The sequence below is a fragment of the Cylas formicarius genome, unplaced genomic scaffold (assembly GCF_029955315.1).
Source record: "Cylas formicarius isolate icCylForm1 unplaced genomic scaffold, icCylForm1.1 PGA_scaffold_10__41_contigs__length_53128322, whole genome shotgun sequence".
NCBI classification, from domain to species: Eukaryota; Metazoa; Arthropoda; class Insecta; order Coleoptera; family Brentidae; genus Cylas; species Cylas formicarius.
The window spans coordinates 36242062-36266307 of NW_026844214.1; the positions used below are offsets into that span (position 1 = coordinate 36242062).

At 34.4% G+C, this 24246-nt stretch overlaps 1 protein-coding gene across 2 annotated transcripts in view; it reads right to left on the reverse strand.

Moving 5' to 3' along the window:
- Positions 1–24246, reverse strand: part of LOC132708779 (integrin alpha-8-like) — a 41039-nt gene that overhangs the window by 15965 nt on the left and 828 nt on the right. Inside the window, exons 2-16 of one of the 2 annotated variants that reach the window (XM_060681363.1) lie at positions 24003–24115; positions 23804–23883; positions 23031–23154; positions 22812–22882; positions 22387–22519; positions 21848–21951; positions 20500–20727; positions 19882–19993; positions 19649–19825; positions 17509–17673; positions 16592–16719; positions 16073–16344; positions 14258–14468; positions 13713–13876; positions 11027–12749 (exon numbers count right to left, since the gene is read on the reverse strand). In XM_060681363.1, the coding sequence (XP_060537346.1) occupies positions 12722–12749; positions 13713–13876; positions 14258–14468; positions 16073–16344; positions 16592–16719; positions 17509–17673; positions 19649–19825; positions 19882–19993; positions 20500–20727; positions 21848–21951; positions 22387–22519; positions 22812–22882; positions 23031–23154; positions 23804–23883; positions 24003–24115 (2110 nt within the window). In that variant the 3' untranslated portion in view covers positions 11027–12721. Of the gene's footprint in view, positions 1–11026; positions 12750–13712; positions 13877–14257; positions 14469–16072; positions 16345–16591; positions 16720–17508; positions 17674–19648; positions 19826–19881; positions 19994–20499; positions 20728–21847; positions 21952–22386; positions 22520–22811; positions 22883–23030; positions 23155–23803; positions 23884–24002; positions 24116–24246 lie in introns of those variants that run through there. The other variant, XM_060681355.1, reaches the window with a different exon arrangement.

The following is a 24246-nucleotide window of genomic DNA, read 5'->3' on the forward strand; positions in this document are numbered from 1 at the left end:
GTACTTCATTTTTGGTAAAAGTAATAGATAATTTTTTTTTACGCTGAATATTCCACAGATCGATGTAACTCGTCAAGCAGAATCCGAGAAGAAAAGTGACCGGGGGTGCTGTTTGCTGACAATCCGACCCTGCTTCGTGTACAATTGCATAGCGGGAAGACCTGAAAGATTTCGAACTGCGTGCGTGCGTGGAAGGCTGCGTTGGGGCGAATTTTGAAAATTACTGAAAGTCCAACGATTTTGGACAATTGGCAGACGATATAGACTACGAAAAATTCCGAACTCGAAAAGGACGAACAAATTTTAAAGAAAAAAGGTACTTCATTTTTGGTAAAAGTAATAGATAATTTTTTTTTACGCTAAATATTCCATAGATCGATGTAACTCGTCAAGCAGAATCCGAGAAGAAAAGTGACCGGGGGTGCTGTTTGCGGATAGTCCAGCCCTGCTTCGTGTACAAATGCATGGCGGGGAGACCAGAAAGTTTTCGAAACTGGGTGAGTGGAAGTCCGCGTTGGACAAATTTTGAAAATATCTGAACACACGTGTCCTGTTGAACTTGAAAAAGACGAAATTATTTTTAAAAAGGTATATTGTTGCTAAATATTTTTTTTTTAATTAAAATATTTGACAGATCATGGTAACTCGTGAAGCAACATCTCAGAATTGAATCGGCGAGTTGTGTATTTGCTGGCAATCCGAGCCTGCTTCGTTTAGATTTGCATAACGAGGAATCAAAAAATCAAAAAAAGGTTAACGATTTGGATCATTTTGGAAGATACATACGCCGTGCTTTTCAAGGCGGACAGACGTGCCCTTGTCCAACTGAAACGAACACACGTGTCCTGTTGAACTTGAAAAAGACAAAATTATTTTTAAAAAGGTATATTGTTGCTAAATAATAGATTTTTTTTTAATTAAAATATTTGACAGATCATGGTAACTCGTGAAGCAACATCTCAGAATTGAATCGGCGAGTTGTGTATTTGCTGACAATCCGAGCCTGCTCCGTTTAGATTTGCATAACGAGGAATCAAAAAATCAAAAAAAGGTTAACGATTTGGATCATTTTGGAAGATACATACGCCGTGCTTTTCAAGGCGGACAGACGTGCCCTTGTCCAACTGAAACGAACACACGTGTCCTGTTGAACTTGAAAAAGACAAAATTATTTTTAAAAAGGTATATTGTTGCTAAATAATAGATTTTTTTTTAATTAAAATATTTGACAGATCATGGTAACTCGTGAAGCAACATCTCAGAATTGAATCGGCGAGTTGTGTATTTGCTGGCAATCCGAGCCTGCTTGGATCATTTTGGAAGATACATACGCCGCGCTTTTTAAAGCGGACAGACGTGCCCTTGTCCAACTTGACAAAGGCGGAATTATTTTAGGAAAGGTATATTATTTGTAAAAAAATATACAATTTTTTAAGTAACATATTTGACAGACTATGGCAACTAGCAAAGCAGAATCCGAGAATTCAATGGGCGACTGTATGTTGACTGACAAGAATATAATTGCTGTTAATCCGGCCCTGCTTCGTGTACAAATGCATAGTGGGGAGACATGAACATTTTTCGAAATTGCGGCCCTATCCTCTTGGGATTCTACGTTGGACAAATTCTGAAAACGACCCCAGAAATATAATTGGTGAGAAAATAGTTTTTTTTGTGTTAACAGTTAACAATTTTTTATTTTGGAAATAAGGGGTTTCAGTATGTACTGGTATTAGTGAATCAATTTAATGACCTCAGCATCTCTAAACCCCCCCATCTTGAGACGCGTTAACGAACCGGATCGAGTTACGTCGCGTAATTGTGTCACTTTTTTAATTAAAAAATGAAAGAGATGTACCTACCATACTTTAGAAACCCCTACTCCCCTTTGGAGGTGATGAAATAAGTTTTGGCATAAAATATAAGTTCCTCATATTACTTTGATATGATAAGTATAAGTCTTGCCTGTTTTTTTTTTTAAAAGAGGTTCAAACCCGTGCGAGGTGAGCTTTCATATATGAAACAGACCAGTCATGGGGACACGAGATATGGAAAGTTTCAGCGTAGTCGTCGCCACATTGCTGCCAACACTGCATATATAAGGAATCACGAACCATTCAGGTAAAATTTTGAAAACACATATTTATGGCAATATAGAACCTCTCTTTTTTTAACAGGAATATTGAGACTTAGACCAGTATCTTTTTAAGTAGGCATGTGGGGGTAAAGAAGACGCAGAAGCTTCAGTCGGGTACCATCGGTAACGTAGGCGATTGATATATTTCCACCACTACATATGTTGGATTGGAATTTCCCATTTGATGCTTTGACTGACTAAATGAGAAAACTTGGAGGTAAGCTCTTACGGAATTCTATGGAAATATGTTTAGTAACATATTGGTGCATTACTCTGTCTTCCAGTCAGTTTCACATAAACTTTGCACGTATTATAGAAATGCCACCTACTTTTTTTTGTGTTAATATTATTGAAAGTAGTAGCTGGTAGCTGTAGTCGTAAGCCCAGAGAGTCTCTGTTTTGAACATAATACACAAAATGGGGCGTTCAAAAACAATAGACTGCATGCCTTTTAGAGTCGGCGTAAACTATGGTCATATACCCCTGATCAAATTCAGAACTAGAAAATCGTTGTGTCTCTGCATTAAAAATAATAGTAAAATTTATTGTAGGCACCTAGTAGAGTATCGAAAATTTCCATTTTTAGTGCCAAATTGGTTACTCCAGTAAATTCCAACTGTTCTAATTTTTTTTATAATAATTTATGATGTTAGTGAGTTTCATTGCAATTATTTGCTACTTAAATTTTCTGCGTATTATACCTTAATTAACAATACGCTATTCGTTAACGCAGGTAGAATTAATGACGCTGACTAACCTGATTTTGTCCAGGGGGGCGTAGTACGGTAGTTTGTACTGTGATGTTTGGTAGTTTGGCAGTGAGCTCTCATTTATAACACTGGGGAATGTTTTGTTATCTTCAAATCGTAAACACGTATCATTAGAATTATATTTTTAAAATATTGATTAGGACATGTACTAAGTAACTAAATGCTCTAGCAAAAATATTCACACATATTGCGGAAAACGTACAAATTTATATTAGAGAAAATTAACTATTTTTAGAGGTTGGTTTTTCAAAAAGGCGGGGATTTAGTTAAAGAACAGATAGAGACTAAAGGGAAGCTCTATGAGAAAAGTTAGAATTAAAAAATCGATGTTTTCGTGTCATAGCGAAAGATGGATTATTATTAAAAATAATACTTGCATTAATTGTTGTCACCATTTGTGAAAAATATGGAAAATATCCTCTAGGTTCGCATACCTTTTTTTTTAATTTTTTTAAGGTGGCTAACAAAATACACAGACAGAAAAGTTTAGATCCTGTTCGTTAATGTAGCGCATAGAAAAAAATTAGAAAAGAGAACGTTTCGTGTATGGCATTCGTAGTTAGTACGGAATATTAATCTGAAGGCTGCAAGACAGTGAAAGACTGATGCGCTTAAGTGTGGTTCAGAGAGGTTATTTGGGCTGTAGAAGTTTTTCTTTGAACAGGGTTCAAATAGCGTCTCCTAGAGCGTTAGCAGAGAAGAGTATTACAGTATTTAGTATAAGCGTCCAGATTTCATTGTTGTTGAGATTGCCATAGAAACACACTTTCATGTAGTAGTAGCAGCAGCTTTAAAGTATATGACTTTTTAGTTAAGATGCCTTTCGAGTTTGCTTTATGGCTTGATAGGAAATTAAAGGGTAGATACAGATAAGTTACGAAAAAAAGTATGTACACTATCCTCAAAAATCAGCAATAAATAAAAGAAATTAATGAAATAGTAAAGTTGACTGCGATATCTTAAAATCATCAATAAGATAGATAAATTAATTTTGAAAATATTAAATAATAAAAACAAATAATAAAATAGCAAAGAAAATCAAAATCATCAATAAGATAGATAAATTAATTTTGTAAATATTAAATAATAAAAATAAAATTATAATAGCAAAGAAAGTCTACCACGGCCACATACACATAATATTTTCGACATATGAATTTTTCCCAGATAAATAGTCAAATATTTCACGATACCTTAAAACAGAAGCATGCGGAAATATATATGAAGTTAACGCACGGTAGATGGCTTAGTAAATTAAAAAGGTATATGGTTTCTAATATCCTACTTTATTAATGAAAATTTTAACCAGGTTTTTGTTTTGTAGATATTATTGGTGGTGCCTGCCAGCTTCCAGTTCCGAAAAAAGAAATCCAACACTTTTCGTCTTTATTTCCCCTGTCCTTTGTGCGCAATAAAAGTACAGTTTGTACCCGCGAGGGTACACATTCGCAGAATTATATGTTTTTAAAATAAATGTTTTGGTCAATATTCACTAGGTGGGGTTACCTTATTAAAGAAAATCTTATTCCAAGAGGGGACACTAGTTTACATTCGAACCGCTAGAGGGTGCAGATGGTCACGCGAACAATATGATCAAGTCTCATTGACGCCATTGCTTTTCTTAGGGGTGGGAAAATATCTGGGCTCTGATTGGCTTCGCCGCCATCGCAAACTAGAGGTGGGGAGATTGATTAAACCCCATTGGTGCTTGCTTATCCAATGGGGGCCAGTTTCAAGGGATTATGGGTAAAGGGCGAGGAGCTAGAGAGTCGTGGGTAAGGAGGACACCCCACAAAAAGGGAGAGGAGTGGGGGAAGCCTATATTGTACTTAATCACTACTTATATATATAGTAAATAACGTTCGAAAAACCCCAATAAGAAAAAAATTAATGGATATTTATTTTTGAGCAAGGACATTTCATCTAAGAGGCTCGACGTGTCCTTAATATTTCTGGCCCGACATCGTATTCTAAAAGCACATGACTCTCAGCTGCGCCTTTTACTCTGAAGCGTTAAATTTGGACCGCTCAGAGCTATCAGATTTTTGAGACTTTGAACTTTATAAATGAATTGTCGTCTTTCCTTTGGATTAGATGTCTTTGCTCTTAAGTAAACTTTAAAAATGTCATTGAAAAACAACGGAACCACAAACATTTGCAATGCGACGATTTTTATGTATGTTATGACAGAAATTTACATGTTTTTTTTATCATGTGCATTTATAGGTAAGACTTAAGACATCCAGCAAGTTACACTCTGTCACTGTCGTGACGTCGGCTCAGTTTTTTTCGAAAAAGAGAACAACTTGGAAACATTATCGAAATTGCAATAATAATGTGATAAAGATAATTAAAATTTGTATTTTAACATGAGAAAAATACTCGGTTTTCAGATTTAATTTAAGAAGTTGAAGAAGTTAAAAAATCGAAGACGTTCGTCGTTGGCTATTTTGTTGGAGGTTCAATTGTTTTTTAAGTGGAATTTTTATTTTTGAAAGTACGGTCAATGCTAAAAATAAGGGACTATATTTCGTTGCCGAAAGTTGTACTCGTAATATATAAGGTGTTTCACGGTTGATGGTTTTTCCATAAGCGGCGATCCTCTATCGATCTAAAATATCTTTAACCCTGCGATGTTACCGCTTGGACATAGCGTAGGGAGTTATGATATCTAAATTAGTTTTAAATTATACAGGGTTGATCAAAATTATTGATTTGTATACAAAATAAAGAATTGGTGAAAAGTGGATTTATATTATCACACATTCAAAGAATAAATTAAATTGGAAGTTTCATGTTCCTCTACTTAAACCGTTTGATTTCTTAAATAAAAGCAAATTTCTAATGCTGTTTTAATGTATTTGTTTATTATGCATGAACATTACAGCCAGAACATGCAGAAAATTTAATGAAACGAATCCTGATTTGCAACACAAAACAAGGGAAAATTATTTACAAATTTTACAAATTATAATTTGTAAAATTTTAAAATTTGTAAATTTTACAAATTATAATTTGAAGCTAAGTATCTCCATCTTTTAAAAGAATTACTTCAAACGAAGAAAATATAACAAACGTTTTGGCATAGTTTAATGCCTATCCAAATGGTTCGATTCGTAGCGCGGCAGATAAGTTTGATATTGCAACCGTTGCAACCCAATTTTGGTAGATCACGAGATACAATCATTTAAAGTTACCAAGGCAGTGTCTTTTGGCGAAGTATTGTTGGTTCGCATTCAGGAGGACCCTCTTTCAGAAGAGGGTATTTTCAATCGAAGGATAAACCTCATACCACAAAGGAAATGGGATTTCAAAGGAAATTTAGTTTAAATGTGGTTTGCGAGTTAAAAGACAATAAAGTAAGTTTTTTAATTTACGATGAACCATTGAATGCTGCAAAATACCCTCAAATATTAAGAACAGAGGAAAATGAACTTCGGACCTTTTGGTATTAACTAGATACGGCACCGGCTCACTACACTGAACAGGTGTCAGTAGAATTTTACGAATTATTTAATGACCATTGGTTTCGACGTTTGGGACCGTGGGATTTTCCAGCAAGATCGCCCGATCTCACGCTATTTGATATTTACCTGTGGAGTGCGTTAAAGTCACGCGTCTACGTGACACGGGTGCAGAGCTAGGAAGAGTTACGTCATCGGATTGTACGATGCTTTGAACAAATAGATCCATCGAAGATAAAGAAGGCTACTACCATCAGTTCACTTCAAGAATTTAAAAATTGGAGTTATTTTTCTGTGTGCAATTGTTATTTTATATACCTCATATTTTGTTAGTGTAAATAGTTTTAAAAATGTTTTTCGTAAAATGGTTTGTAAAGCTTTTCTTAATTGTGGCAAATATTCTCTTGTTCATGTGCTGCAAATCAAGATTCGTTTGATTAAATTAAATTGCATTGTTCATGAATAATAAACAAATTCATTAAAACAACATTAGAAACTTGCTTTTACTCCAGAAACCAAACGAGTTAGGTATAGGGACATGATACATCATTTAAAAAGAAATCTAGCACTGCACTTTCCATCATTGTTGTATCTGATAAACAAATCATTAATTTTTATTCACCCTGCATAATGTGGAACTAATATCGATATTAAGAAATCCTGTTCGATACCTCTCTAAGCTATGTCCAAAAGTTTAACTTTCTACTGGTTCCAGTGCCGTAGTAATAAAAATTTAATTGAAGCTATTTCAGTTGGAAATGAATGAAGAAAATAGTTATTTTCTCGAAAACCGCTGAAGATAGGTGTTGGGTTCAAAATTATGTAAATTTCTTTTTAATTTTGTGTATCTTAAACATGCCGGACATTTCAGTCAATGTGACAACAGGGCATTGTACGCCAAACCGGCAAGGTCTACGTTTCTGCTAGTCTACTTACAATTTTGTAGCGTTACGGGGTAGACGTGCACGGCATGGGTCGCGACGTCGCCGCAATGTGAGATACAATCCATTTATAGAAAGGAAAAATTCAATAAATATTAAGTGATTGAGGAAACACTTGTATTATTGAAGAAACATAGTGGTCCATCGAACGGGATTGTGATCCATCGAGTGGAGAGTTTTCAATTGCGAGAATTATTTTGAGTGTTCCGCAAAAGTGAAAAACGAGGAAATTGCGAAGTACAGATTGTTGGATCTGTATTTGCAAAGAAAATTGTGTGAAAATTGTGAGGGAAACGTTTACGTGTCCGTAAACAAACGTCGGCAAGCAAAAAAGCGCAGCTGAGACAAGACGGAGCGGCGCGGTGCACAAAGCATTGTTTGAAGGTCGTCGTTGCGGTGCCGGGGAGTTTATCGGCGAGCGCGGCGCGGCGTTGGAAATTGCACGTGCGGGCCGTACGATCGCGCAGCGTTGCTGCGACGCGACGGAGGACGAGACAGTAAGGGCCGGACTTAGAAAAAAAGTCGCCGTTAACCTGTAAGTCGATCCTTTTCAAACCTTTGTTGGATTTTGTAGTTTGTGGTCTCTATTTTGTGTGTCAAAAATCAGCAAAATGGCTGAGCAATTAAACCAATTAATTAATTAGAAAGCGAGCTAGTGTAAAAGCGAGCTTATCTCAATTTAAAAGGTATTTAACAAATTTCAATGTGCAAACTGAAAGCGCATCTTCAGAAAAAGAAGTGTTTATGCAATTGCAATTTAGAACAGAGAAAATAATCGAGTTATTAGATATTTTTGAACAATATCAAAGTGAAATTGAGTCATTATGTTCGGAAACAGATTTAGAGAGCCAATTTAATGAAAGGGAAGTTTTCCAAACAGGATTTTACAATATTGTCGCAAAGGCAAAAAATATTTTGGGTGATTTTAATGATACGAACAACAAAAATAAGTGTTTGCAAAATATTACGCATTCGGATTCCAACTCATTTTTCAGGAAAATTTACTGCCAAATTCTAATGAAACGATGGGTGTACGATTACCTTTAATAAACGTACCAACGTTTGCTGGAAACTACTCAAAGTGGCTGGAATTTAGAGACACGTTTGATAGTATAATTCACAAGAATAAGTCGATTGGCGACATTCAAAAGTTTCACTATTTGCGTGCATCACTTGAGGCTCCAGCAAAGGAGGTAATTCAATCATTAGAATTTAGCGCTTCAAATTATGAGATCGCGTGGGACATTTTGTGAAAAAGATATGACAACAAGCATATTTTGGTGCAGAATCATATTACGGGGATTTACGATATACAGCCCATAAAATATGAATCTTCTTCAAGTTTGAGAAATTTAATTGATAACGTAGACAGGAACTTACGAATCTTGGAAAATTTGGGAGAACCTGTAAAATTTTGGGACACGTTAATTTTGTATCATTTAGGCACTAAACTTGATCGCGTAACATTAAAGGAGTGGGAATCTTTTAAAATAAAAACAGAGATGCCTGAGTTAAAAGATTTTAAGCAATTTCTAAAAAGCCGTGCAGACTTGTTAGAGACCTTGGAAAACAATTCCCGGACAAAATTGAAGGAAAATTTTACCGGGCAAAAACAAAGGGTTTTTGTTGCTGGGGTTGAAAAAAGTAAGTGTGTTATTTGTAAAAGCGGTCATGACATCAGCGAGTGTAAGAAATTTTTGGAGTTAACAACCAGCCAGAGAATTGCGCAAATAAAACGAAACAAATTATGCATGTGTTGTTTTTCGAACAAGCATTTTAGTTTTAATTGTCAAGGGAAAAATGTTCGCAGTGTGGTTTCGGGCATAATGTTCTATTACATTTTTATAACCAACGCCAAACTGAACATGGCAGTGTTGAAAGTGCCCCAATTGTTGACGTGCAAAAGGCTGTAGAAGCGTCTTCAAAGGAAGGAAGTAAAACCTCTGTGGCGCTATCGATTAGAAATTGTGGGACTCAAGGTCAGGTGTTACTTTCTACAGCGATTGTCAAAATAAAAGATGTGAGTGGCAATGTGCATCATTGCAAGGTTTTGTTAGGTTCAGCTTCAATGAGCAATTTTGTCACTCGAGAAAATGTGTGACAGACTTCAGTTAAAAACAAAAGATGCGAATGTGTGTGTGGTTGGGATTGGTCAAAACACTGAAAAGATTTCGAAACGGTGTGAAGTAGAAATCAGTTCTCAGAAAGGTGATTTCCAAATTCCTATCAGTTGTTTAATCATTCCGAAAATTAGTGATCAGATTCCTTTGTGTGAAATTGAGTTAGGGCCAATAAACATTCCAATAAATATTTGTCTACCAAACAGTGAATTTCATTTGCCTGATGAAGTGTTCTGGAAACTCATAAGAGTAGGAAGAATCGGGGAAAACAAACCTGTCTTACAAAACACTTGGTTAGGATGGGTAGTAGCGGGCTACATCAGTGGACAAGGATCTCGAGTCAAACCTAAGAAAACGGTGTGCAACCTAAGTATCGGTACAGAGGTACAAGACCAACTGGCCAAGTTTTGGGAACTAGAAGAGCCAGGTGGAGGTCAAATCGAGGGAATGACACGGGATGAAGTTGATTGTGAAAATTTGTTTGTGTCAACAACAAGACGTGATCAGGATGGTCGATTTGTTGTTGCAATCCCATTGAAAATGAGTATTGAAAAGTTGGGAGATTCTCGAGAGATGGCATTGAGGAGATTTTACTCTTTGGAGAGGAAATTTGCCAGGGACAAGCAACTACATGTAGATTATTGTGAATACATGAGAGAGTATGAACAGGTAGGTCACATGACTCAAGTAAGTGAGGACATCACGAATGAAAGGTGTTATTACTTACCACATCATGCTGCGAAAAATGAAAGAAGTTCTACAGCAAGGTTAAGGGTTGTGTATGACGGCTCTGCACAATCAGACTCGGGTGTGTCACTTAACGATTTGCAATTTTCGGGGCCAAGAATTCAAGAGGATATCATTTCAATTTTGTTGAGGTTTAGACAACATGAAGTAGCATTCTGCGCAGAGATCGCCAAAATGTACCGACAAGTATGGGTTAGGGAAGGTCAACGCCATTTACAAAGGATACTGTGGAGAGAAAATCCAGTAGAAGAAGTCAAGGTCTACAATTTAAACACGGTGACGTTTGGATTAACCTCAAGTCCATTTTTAGCGGTAAGGTGTTTGCAAGGATTTCAAAGGTAATTGGCAAGGACTTCTACGTTGATGATTTGATATCAGGGGCCTCGTCGATTCAAGATTCAGATATGTAAGGGTGTTTGTGAAATTTTAAAATCTGGTGGGTTTGAGCTCAGAAAGTTCAGTTCGAACAAGAAAGAGTTCTTGGAACAATTTGGAATAAGGCCCAAGGCAGAATTACAAACTCTTAATCTAGGAGAGCATCAACACAAAACTTTGGGATTGTATTGGGACTGTCAGGCAGATATCTTTACCTACAGGGCGAGAGAATTTTCAAGTAATTCAAGTACCACAAAACGGAAGATTCTGTCAGAAATTGCCCAGCTGTTCGATCCACTTGGGTTAGTCAGCCCATATGTCGTCATTCCCAAAATTATTTGACAAAGATTGTGGATTCTCAAGTTGGATTGGGACGATGAAGTACCGACCAATATTGCCCAAGAGTGGGAACAATTTAAGCAAGAAATGGTGAAATTAAACATGCTGCATATTCCAAAACATGTAGGTAGCAACAATGCAGAGGACATCGAACTTCATGGATTTTGTGATGCTGCACAAGAAGCGTTTGGAGCATGTGTCTATGTCAGAAATGTCACGAAGGATGGAAGTGTAGTCGTTCGCTTATTGTGTGCAAAAAGTAAAGTTGCCCCGATAAAGGCACTAACTATACCGAAATTGGAATTGTCGGGTGCATTATTACTTTCAAGGTTGATAAAAGAAGTACAAACTTCCATGACGTTAAATTTCAGGAAACTGTTTTTGTGGAGCGATTCTACAGTAACATTAAGTTGGATAAAATCACCAGCAAATCAATTCCAAGCTTTTGTCCCAAATAGAGTATCTCAAATTCAGTCTATGACGGATCAAGACAATTGGCATTATGTGCGGTCAGAAGAAAACCCCGCAGACTTAGTATCCCGGGGACTTTTTCCTTCCAAGTTGTGTTTGAAGGTCCACAATGGTTGTCACAAGATTTCTTTCCAAATCAGGGTGTTAATGTACCTTTAGAGGAACTTCCAGAAAGGAGGAAGCGAGTAAAAGCCTTTTTGAATACAGAGAAGAATAGTCTAGAGATTTTTTCCAGATATTCCAGTTGGACAAAATTGAACGGGTATTTGCATATTGCTTAAGGTTTACGGCACGTTGCAGAAAATTGGATAGTCACGAATCAAAGAATTTGACAGTGAAGGAACTCCAAGAGTCTGAAAATATGTTAATAAAGTTATCACAAGATGAATGTTTCGAAATTGAGCAGAAAATCTTGGAGACCGGTAAGAAGATAAAAAAGGGTTGGTTGTCAAATTTAAATCCGTTTCTAGACGCCGACGGATTAATCAGAGTAGGCGGAAGACTAGCGCTTTCAGAATTTAAATATGACAAAAAATTCCCAATTGTGTTAGACCCAAAACATCCATGTACAAAATTGATTGTTAAGGCAGAGCATTTGAGACTACTGCATGCAGGCCCTCAACTAGTGCTCAGTTCATTAAGGGAAATTTATTGGCCACTAAAGGGCAGAAATGTTGTGAGAAAGGTGGTGCATGAATGTGTTGTGTGTTCGAAGGTTCAACCTAGGTCCTTTGAAATACAGATGGGAGACCTACCTAAGTCACGAGTGATCCCACAATTTCCATTCAATACCACAGGGGTTGATTATACAGGGCCGTTCAATTTTAAAATAGCTTTGGGACGGGGCACGCGTTTGTACAAGGGGTATGTTTGTTTATTTATTTGTTTTTGCACACGTGCAATACATTTAGAGGCTGTAACAAGTCTGTCTACGCAAGCATTTGTTGCAACTTTCAGGAGATTCGTGTCTAGGAGGGGCAAACCAGAAAAAATGTTTTCAGACAATGGTAAAAATTTTGTGGGTGCTCAGACAGAACTGAGAGAGTTGGGAAAATTTTTGCGTAATAATCATGTCATTTTAAGGACATTGATTGCGACAGAAGGTGTTAATTGGTCTTTTATTCCGGCATATTCGCCTCATTTCAGGGGTTTATGAGAGTCAGGGGTGAAAAGTGTAAAATACCATTTAAAAAGAGCTGTGGGCAAGGCAAATTTGACTTATGAGGATTTTTCTACTTTGTTGTGTCAAATAGAGGCCATTTTAAACTCACGTCCTCTCACTCCAATGTCCTCTGATCCTTCTGACTTGGACGTTTTAACCCCATCCCATTTCCTGATCGGAAGAATGGCAACCTCATTACCGGACCCACGATTGCTCGAGCAACCTGAAAATAGGCTTGCTAGCTATCAACGTATTCAACAACACCAACAAGGTTTTTGGTCTCGTTGGTCACTGGAATACATAGCTGAAATGGAAGGCTGGCGGGGACACTCTGCAGGAAGGGACATTGGTGATCGTGAAAGAAGAAAATGTGCCTCCCTTGTGTTGGAAAATGGGACGCATTGTTCAGTTATACCCAGGAAAGGACAACATTAGTCGGCTGGCTGATGTAAAAACGAGTGAAGGTGTCATCAAACGTTCATTCGCAAAATTGTGTCCATTGTTTCACGAAAGTGGGTGAGAAAAAAACTCAGTTCAAGTGGTTTCAAAGGTTGTCTAAGACAAATTGATTTTCAAGAAAGTTTGTTTTGTTGTTTTTTTTTTGAAAGAGGGTTCTTTCAAGGCTGGGGGTATGTTGGGTTCAAAATTATGTAAATTTCTTTTTAATTTTGTGTATCTTAAACATGCCGGACATTTCAGTCAATGTGACAACAGGGCATTGTACGCCAAACCGGCAAGGTCTACGTTTCTGCTAGTCTAGTAACAATTTTGTAGCGTTACGGGGTAGACGTGCACGGCATGTGTCGCGACGTCGCCGCAATGTGAGATACAGTCCATTTATAGTAAAGAAAAATTCAATAAATATTAAGTGATTGAGGAAACGCTTGTATTATTGAAGAAACAATAGGTATAGAAACGAATTATTTAAAAACAATTACAAAGTATTAGCGGCAAGGAAAATATTATAATATAGATGGTGTCCCATTGAAAATTTTAATGTTGATGTTACTTTTTCGAAGAAGCGACAACGCCGCAGCATTAAGATCATAAAGTATCGCAACTAAATTTTGAGAACAATCCAATGTACCGTTCGCGTAAACATCTAAGGTAGCATCCACCGTCAAACACTGTATAACGTTTCGTAGATTTTAATTAAACCAAATCCAAATATTGAATTTCTTCATACCCGGTAATAATAAAATCTGTTTCTCTAACTAAAGTTATCGTCATATTTAAGACTGACGTGGGCTGATTTGCGGAGGTACTGTGCGCCTTTAAGGATATGTTCAACTGGTTCCGTTCAGTGCCATCATTTATAGTTCTCATATCCAATTCAAAATCATGAGAAAACTAAAACAATTCCTAAATTAGGAAGTTATCTTAATATATAATATATAATTTTGATATTTAACGTTTTCAAAACACGTTGCCTTCTAAAATGGATGAAATCATATCAAAAAGGACTACAAACTAGTTATAGTAGTCTATTTCCGCAGGTTGTAAAGATATTAATTAATTTCCTTATTTTCACAAAATCGGTAAGAAGGTGAAAGGAAAGCAGAAAATGGAACAACATACAGACAATCTCATTTAACCAAATAAAAATTGCGGTTATATTACGATGCAAATACATCGACAACACAAAAAAAAGTGATAAAATTTACATCAAATTTCTCGCGTTCCACCGTGTCCATACATTAAGTTGTTTGTTAATAGGAAAAAATTATTTACCATTTTCGACAACTCTTCGCCATTGTCACCAATTTCGCAAACAACTTTATTGTTAAGTTCTATTTGACAAATTGAAGGTTTTTGTCGGAGCCCCATGGATACTGGAAGTGTTATTTCTAACAAGGTTCCATACAACGGATCTCCCTCGTTTTCAACTTCGACGTTCAGTGTAACAAAGTCGGAAGAACCCAAGACGTATGAATGATTGTTCCTATAAAAAAATAATTTTATGAACCGTGCCCCAAGTGGTATATTGCATAATAAAATTCCCATCCAAGGGCCGCTAATTAAAAATTTTTCAAACTAATTCTTAAATGTAAAATGGCTTCTACCTAAGAATTCGTTTTTTGCCAAACGAACATCGTTTATGTTTTTTAGTTTCATTTTAACCCACTCTCCCCAGAATAATTATGAACTGATGTCTACAGACCTTGTACATGGATCAAAAGCCGATCAACACGAGATGGTGATGTAGTGAAACTCATATGTTCCAAGGGATGTTGGCAATACATCAAAAAATATTGTAATGGGTTTTTTGACTTCAAATAAAGAACATATTGTCTTTAAATATTATATTGTTGTTTGGTGAACGGCATTTGAGCCACTAGTTTTGGTTAGTTTTTACTAAACAAACCATTAGTTTTTGTGTACAGGTTTGCAAAATAACACGAATACATTCACTGAGTGATATGTGGCACGACCGTGAAAATTCCCCAACGTCAAAATTCAAGCCGTGGGTGATATCTCCGAAAACATCCGATCGCTCCCAAATCGCTGGTTAATATCCCGGAAATATTCGAAGTTGCTCGCAGTCATAGATAACGAAAGTGATGTAAAATAACACTTTCCACATGCTCGATCGGTGTATAATTAGGTATTTTAGAGAAGGCGGTATAAAAAAGGACTATTTTCGGTTGTGGTTTTGTTACTATGCTAGCTACCAAAGAGATAATCAATTAGAGTCACCCTAAGATCTCAATTTGTGAGAGTAGAATTTGAAGCATGTGTATCAAAAAATGCTCCGTTAAATTTTAGGGTAAATAGAATCCTAAAAATAACGTTAGTTTTATTAATAAACATAACGTTTTCTTTAGAAAAAGAGACCCGAAATAATCGTTTTTCTATAATTATTTCTGAAATGGTTTAAGATCCCTAAATAAAATTTGGCCAACATATTTCTTTGATTGGGTCATAAAAGTTACTGATGACAAAATTTTAAAATTTTGTACAGGAGTGCCGCTAACGAGTGCTACTTTGCCTAAATTTTTTATGGGGAAAATCTATAAAAACTCGCATTATATAGTTTCGATACGATTTGTTAACTATTGTTTCAATATGTTTCTCAAACAATAACTTGGAAACTAACATTACCTCGATATCCTGGGCACAGGACGTTTTTTCTAGAAATACAATATTTAAACTATAAAGCTTAATTGAAGCACTTATTTGGTCGTATTTTCCAGTATTCACTAAAACTATTTAGGTCTGATTGTAGTACCTAGAAATCAGAGATAGTGTTAATCACCTTAGGTACTTTATGATACAAATTTAGAGTAATGAGATCCTTATTCCAGAGGTGATCTTTCAGAATCTACACCGTCCACCTTAACAAACTTTCTTTCAAATGTGTAAAACATGTACGTCACCAAAATTTTGGAGCTTCTGAGTTGAATTAGATCAATACCGATTTCGAATTGGTGCGGAAAACTTACCGCGGACAAAGCTAATAACAAGCTTTGGGATAAAAGTACCTTAGACAAATAGATCACAACGATTTGACAAAGAATCTAAAATTAAAAAGCAAGTTTTACGTACCCTAACTTGGAAAACCTTCCAAATATACTAAGCTTAGATTTACATGCTCTGTTGTCATTTCCACAAAATTGACTCCATTGCATGTTGCCCAGTATTGTCCTTTTACTTGATCGGCTTTCATCTAAAACCGGACAAGAGCGACAGAACGTGTCATTTCCTACTTTAATGTCGGGATGGATATAAATTGGAGCTAGAGGCTTCTGTTGGAGTTCTCCGACGAGATGATAAGACACAGCTATTGTTATTGGTTCTCTCCAATTTATCCTATTTTTCTAGAAAATGCGGTTTGCTGTAAAAATCTGTACTGTATGTTGTTTGGTTTCAACCTTGGAGTTAATCGCAGTGGCATAATTTCTTGTTCTATTTTAATGGTAAATTTAAAATTAATTTATATTGATTTATATTATTTATTATTATTTATATATTATATTGAATTAGAATAACTGATAAACTAAATTGGATGTTTTTTTATTTCATTTACAGGAAATGTGAGAACATTTTACCGAATTAAATGCTTACCTTTATAGCAAACTTGATGGTTTCACATTTTTCCTTTTTATAAAGAATAGTTATGTTAAATATCTCCTTTTTATCCAATACTTGCGCTCTTCCTAACATTTTATCTAGCATCACTTCTCTTGTAATTTCTGCGGAGTTTAATGGTAAAATATTAATTATATTTTTGTGGCAACAAATTTAATCGTATTTGCTTGTTAATGTTTTTATTAGTATGGCGTTTCTTATTAAATAAATAGCAACTTATTAGTGACAATGTAATAAAGTAATCACGATTTATTGTGTACCAACCAGATGTGGTTCAATTAGAGACGAGACAATAAAACAGTAAAAAAAAGAGAAAATGCAAATCACTGATTTGTATATAGGTATATAGGAAGTATTGAATAAATATTGGTATAATAGCATGGTTAGAAGTTAAACATGCCGTGCTTTGCAAAAGACTAGGATGCCCAAAGAATACAAAAATGACAAAAAATTAATTTTGGTAACTGTAAAAACTGAATTTGATGATTCTTTCTCGAAAACGAAACGTTGTAAGTAAAGCATACCATATTTTGTACTATGTTGTAGAGCGTGGAAAAATAATAAAATTTTTAATCCCATTTTTTCCTATAATCAATCGATATCTAAGTATTTAACCGAGTAAATGGTGAAGATTTTTATAAATCATCATGTAGTTGGAACTCGGTACACTTGCTTGATTTTTTTAAGTATATTTAGTATCACTACAATGGGATACTACTTTTTTTCATTCTGGATTATTTTTTAATCACTTTTATTATTGTTAATCAATATCTATTTTGAACCTGTCAGTTGTGATGTTTGTGTGACGGAAAAATTAATAAGAACTCACAATCCTGGTGTCGAACATTTTATAACTCACTCAGGATCTATTGTCATATCTATATATTTTGTACCTAGTTTCTCCTCATTATAATCCGAATAGAAAAAACACACTTGGAACGATGACTGTTTGCTGTGTCGAGGAATTTGCGTTGTTTTTAAGCGAGCTATTATAGCTACAACTGGCTGAGAACGTAGTAAAACGACATGTCCGGATTCGTACGATCCAACTGCAAAATCTACAAAATTGCGCATACGGATAAAGCTAGAATATAATTATTGTAAAAACGTACAGTGACGTCATGACCTCCGCGCAAACATTATGCAGAGTTTGTGCATGCGAAAACATAAAGAACAACTTATTCACAAGGTCTAAGAGGATTAAACAATGTTTTTGCCCAGGAACCGATGACGTCATCGTTATTTTTGTCATACTATTTTTACAATGACAATTTCTTCTGTAATTAATTCATGAAGTTGATTCACGAACAAATTTGATCAGTGCAAGGCATCACTTTAATATCAAATATTCATCAAATTTAGGAAGTTCTTAAAAGCAAGATAATGTTTTATTTTCATCGACCAACATAACCAATTTTTTGCCATATACCATTAAACATAACTCCAATTAGCGTCATAAAACAATAAAGAACAAATTTCATTAACTTACTTGTAGAAATTCGTCCTTCAAATTGTTATAAAGTGTGATTCACGGTAAGTACCGTATTGAAATTTTGGAGAACCTAAGTAGGCTTCATTTGTCAAGTTTGTTGTGTAGTGCACCACTATATTTTTGAAATATTAACACACTACCAGCGTTACCAATTCAACTCGAAAGACATGACAACATTGTAAATTGAAATGCAACACCATGTATATTAGTATATTTCTTGCTTTTGCGCAAAATTCTGAGTAACTTTCTCTATTATTTCCCTTACTTCGAAAAAAATAATTTTAGTTTAGCAAAAATTTCCAGGCGTTGGATAATACATTTGAACGACCAATGCGTGACTTTGGTTGTAAATCGTACATTAAAAACTCTATGTTTTTCAAGTACAGCGCTACATATCTATTTGACATTAGCATTGAGAAGTTCAAAAGTTTATCAACAAAATCTTTTTTTTTTTTTAATCCAAGTAAAAAGACTTCTGTTTTTGTTCTCCGTGCTTAATTTCATTAATGTATTATGCAACAAGTGCTGTAAACGGTATTTGAGTCATGAATTTATTTGGCACCAAACGTGTTGCATACTATTCTACCTACGACCGTTAGTTTTTGATTACATTTTTGCAAAACAAAACGAATACATTCACTGACATGACTGTCAGACTTGACCGTCGTGCGGTAAAACCTACGAAAACATCCGATTGGTCCGAAACCCGTGTGGTAATATCCCGAAAATGTCCGAATGAGCTTAGATTCGTGGGACAAGAAACTCACATGGTAAAGTGACGCTTTCCGCACGCTAGATCGGTGTATAATTAGGTGTTTAACAGACTGGAGTACAAAAATGCCGTTGTATTGTTTTACAAAAAAAAAATGTTCCGAAAAACTGATTATTGTGTAAGTATGGTATGCAACTCGTTTTGTAACTTTTTCGTTTACCACACTTGTTTTATAATATACTACATGAGAGAAATCTTTTTACGTGGATTTTTAAAACGAGGAAACTATGTATCGAGATTTTGTAGATATATTATTGAATTTTTTGACGGTAAAATCAAATATCTAGGGTTGCATTGCACTAGTTTTTGCCAAAGAAATGTAAATTTTTAAGAAATCCTCCTTGACTTATGATCAAAGTCACGTATTGGTCGTTTCAAACAAATGTATTTGCTAACCCCAGTAAATTTTTAAAATAGGTACATAAAACGACACAAGTTTAGTTTATGTTTCAAAATTTCCAAAATCACTTGGTATTTAAGTAAGTTTGTACTACCTTTTATTTCATGAAAAAGTAGCCTTGTGTGACGAAAGCCGCAACACGTTAGATTCATTAATAAGGGAGATACGCCGTAAACTCTCCAACAATAGGACACACCGTTATACAGGAGAGCATTCATTGTAAACCAAGTATGATGAAAAACACATAGCAAAAACAGTCAAAGACAACCTCTAAATAGTATGCGTTTCATCAATTAGTTCATGAATTTATTGTCAGTGTAAAACAAGTATAATAATTCGGACTCTACCTTCTTTGGATTGTAAATTTACCTACAAATCCATTTCCGTCAATATCAGCCGGTCTCGAAAAACTTATGCCAAATCCTCTAATTTCAGGCGCAACATCTTTACCTAAAATCTTTTGAATCAATATTAATTGATATTTTCTGTAGGAGTAAATATAAATGGCTCCCGTTTTGTCCTCGTAAGGGGCAGATATAGCGATTTCTAAAAATAATATGTTTTCGTTAGATCAAGTTACATTATTGTATCGGTCACTTTACCCCCATATCCGTCTTTGTTAATATCAGATAAGTACATAATGGAGGAGCCAAAAAGACCGCCGCTAACCGTACCGTCCAATTTGTCCGTTTCTTTATTATGCTTTAGTCGTTTCTGTAATGACGGAGAAAGAAACTTTAACATTTTTTAATTAATGTATAGGATCCACCTATAAGATTTTCATAACAATTTAAGCAAAAATAATCCGCTTTTCACAAACTTTAGCTAATTTTTTTTCATCCGATTTCATTATATTTATTTTTATTATTTTAATAAAAATTTTTCATTGTCGTTTTCGCTATACTTTTAAAGCAAGGACAATTAAAGAAGGTAATCAGATGTGTAGCTTTCAAACATTCTACGTATCACATAGTTAGCCAATGCAGTAGTTACCAACGTTTGATTAAAATATTTGCGACACCCTATTTGTGTTATGTGGTTCAAGAAACAAAAGATTTAAAATACCTGAAAGATTACAGCAAATAATTTGTAATTTGTATTCACAGCATGTGCCAATTTTTCAGAACATATGGAATGAAGTTTACAATTTTTTTTTTAATTTAATTTACAGAGAGCAAAATTTACTAGATAATATAAAAATAAATAAAAATCGTTCTTACTTTTGCCCCGTAATAAATATATACCGATCCGTGATTATAACCATCCAATCCATTTTTCCTGAAGGGCGCCCCGATTATTAAGTCTGTTAATCCATCAGAATCGAGATCCCCTGATCCCAAGGAAGCACCAAAATATTCTCCTACTTGAGTGCCAGAAATTATTGCTTTCGTAATCGAACGTAACTCTCCGAATCTGTTGAATTCATATCCGACGATAAATAATACAACCTAAAACAATAAGCAAAATTAATAAAATTACGTTCAAATATTAAGCGTTCACAAACAAAATAATGAATTATGCACTTAAGAACATCTTAAACGTAAAAGTTTATTATGAAAAAAGGACGCAATTCATAAATGCTAATTTAATGTGCCTATTCAATTCATTTTTTTGATTTTTCGCGTCTACTTATCACATTTTCTATTTTCTACAGTATTTTCCAAATCTCCCTCTGGTATCTAAGGATAAAGGACCTTTAAAAAAGGTTCTTACGTTAAATTTGCAAATTTGATTTCTAAAATATTTTTATTTTTTTCGGAAACATACCTGGATTTTTGAACATTTAAGAAAAGTCATTTGAATTTCGCAGAGAAATGGGGTTAATTTCTAGTAGAATCTACGCTTTTATAGAAGCTTTAGATCTCGGTAACCGTGTCGATGTAGAGCGAATTTGTTAGAAAAACATTTTTTGAATTTTCCGTTCCATGTGGCTTTTTTTCATAACATAATAACATGATAAACTATCCAAATCGATATGCTCCATAATTTTTTGTTTTAGAAATTGTGATTTTGAAAAAATTATATAATACGGATGAAGGTTTGGATTAAACCAAAAGAGTATTTTCGTTTCGCATTTTTGTGCAGAGATTATAGCGTTGCAGAAGATAAAAAATAAAAACAACAAAGTAACCTTTAAAGCAATATTTGTGCCTAAAAAATATATATCTTTTTAACTCTGTAAAAATGTAAGTTAGTTTTCAGTTTCCGAGTTTTAAAAATTCTAAAATGGATTTTATTTCATTCCATCTATGAATCTTTTGCCTTAACTTTTCTATCGCTTTTAATTTCTCTGAAGCTGGGATATCGAGTATTGCTCACTCTATACACCATGATGGAAACTTTTGTGATTGCTTGAATATTTTTTTTAAATAAGGGTATGTGTTAATTTTAATTTTTAATACAAAACTAATCATGAAATCATCATCTAATCATGAAATTGTATTAAATGTAGTAACTTACCCGCGGATTACTTTATTATCCTTACAACAAGTTTAGTTGTTAGTTAGTTAGTTTATATTTGATCATTCAACAAACGTATATTTTAGAAATAAAGTAATATTCGCCTACCAGTCCATTAAGAGTGTTCCCATTCCCATACGTTCCTCTGGGGGCTCCCGTCGCATAATACAGTTCATTTCGATTATAAAAATATCCCGATGTCACCGAATACCCTGAAAGTGAGTCAACTTAAATATTTTTTCTAATGTTGTTCCCTTTAAAACATTCTATTTGTCACAATTGCAATTGCAAAACTAGTACTGGAAAAATGTACAATGGGCAGCCGTACAAACTAAAACTAGCTTACCGACTTTTCAAAATAATTTCTGCAATAAGCAAGGTATCTCACCGGAAAGTGATAGCTAGCAAAAATTCGAAAATATTATTAGATTGGCAATACTGCCAGTATCGACTTGTTTTCCGAGGATAGCAAGTCGGCACTGGCAAAAAACTGACAAGAAACTGTTACTAGTATGATCACAATCATAGCTCCCATTGAATTATCTCGGTTTTGTTTTACCATAATAAAAGTTATCTAAAATATTTTGTTCAGTAATATAATCACGACTCCATTGTATATGTTACAAAAAACTTTTAATGCACCTTACCTCCTAATTCATTGTAGTCATCTCCTGCAGGTTCCACGACCTGATGTTGCTTTGTGAAAAAATTGTCTATCTTCACCACTGAACCTAAGAAGTTGTTAATGCCTGGGGCACCCAGGAGTAGTTCATCGGCATTCTAACACAACAAGTCATATAAACACACTGCACATAAGTAACTGCTGCTTTAAGAAGAACGAAAATTGTTTAATATTAGGCAACTTTTATTGTATCTACTTATTTTATTTTGCGATAAATATCTTACCAATCACCTTTAATCGTTTCACATTGACAAGCCTTACAGGCTGTAAATAAAGTCTACCTTTTCCAAAAGCATTTTTATAAAACAAATGACTACGGTTATAACTTAATAAAAAAATAAATCGGTTTTATTAGTTTACTTACACGCTGCACTGGATTTGGATACTTACTGAAGGAAAATGAATAGAGAATCCTACGGCGGCTTCTCCGTAGTAAAAAACTTTTGAACTAGTATGTAGGTCTAAAAAAATTATACCATACTAAGCAAAAAGTATTTTATGTTGCGCATACTTTTCTTTAACTGATCGTTACTCTTATATTGGAAAAAAATAATCATGGTGTCAGATATGTCCGTATGCTATAATGCTCCATTAAAAATCAACACTTACCATTTTTTAGTGGCGATAATGATGCAACAGAAGTTTTATTTAAATTTGTTAAAAATAACCCTCCAGTCATAATTATAAAGGGGGCAGGTAGTGCCACTTCTTGATACCATCTAAATGAGGAAACCTAAAATACAGGATAAATAGTTAAGACTGTGTTGAATTTTCATGGCTAAAAAATGAACTGGCGAAAGCGTTAAAGTTAAAAAAATCTTAAAAAGTTAAATCTTTATACGCTTCGACCCAGCAATAATCTTATTTTATGTGCACCCCAACGCTTGAAACCTGAGGGTTGAAAAAAAAAAAGATTTTTAAAATATATTATGATTATGAGTCTAAAATGCGTTATAAATGCAAAAATTCACGTGTCCTGTACATATCAAAGGACATACCCTTTTGCGAGTAACTCAAATGCAATAATTTTTAAAGACTTATCCTGTCTTTAGCACTGGTTTGTAAGAAATTGATATGTTTTATTAGTAAGGGGACCATAACTTCAAGTATTTGGTGTATACAACCCCAAATAACTACAATAGCTGACAATGACTATTTTTTTATATATATATATATATATATATATATATATATATATATATATATATATATATATATATATATATATATATATATATATATATATATATATATATATATATATATATATATATATATATATATATATATATATATATATATATATATATATATATATATATATATATATATATATATTGCTAATTAATCGAATCAAAACATAACGAATTCGTACAACTTACACATAATTTTCTAAATTTGTTACTAACGTCAATGGATCCACCTATCCAAGAATTTCCGCTCAATTTATGTGGATACCCGCCTAAAAATTATCAACTTATGAACGTAAACAAAAACTTAGCTGTACAAATTACTTAAACTTTGTACTTATTGGTAGATTTATAATGCTCCTAAATTAATTTGTAAAAAAAATGTGCATACTTATCGTTTTGTAATGAACTTCTGTACAATTTTCGAGAAATGGGCATGTGTACAAAGTTCCTACGTTTGCAATTCCATCCTTGGTCGTAGCAGGTGCTCCAATTGCCGTGATCCTTAAATCGATCAGTAAATATAACAAAAAGGTAATACAAATCTCCATATTTGGGATTATTTAGTGTTTTTAAATACATCTACTAAATGATATAACTTATGATTAGCATCTAGAGCCCTCTGTGAAATTGAA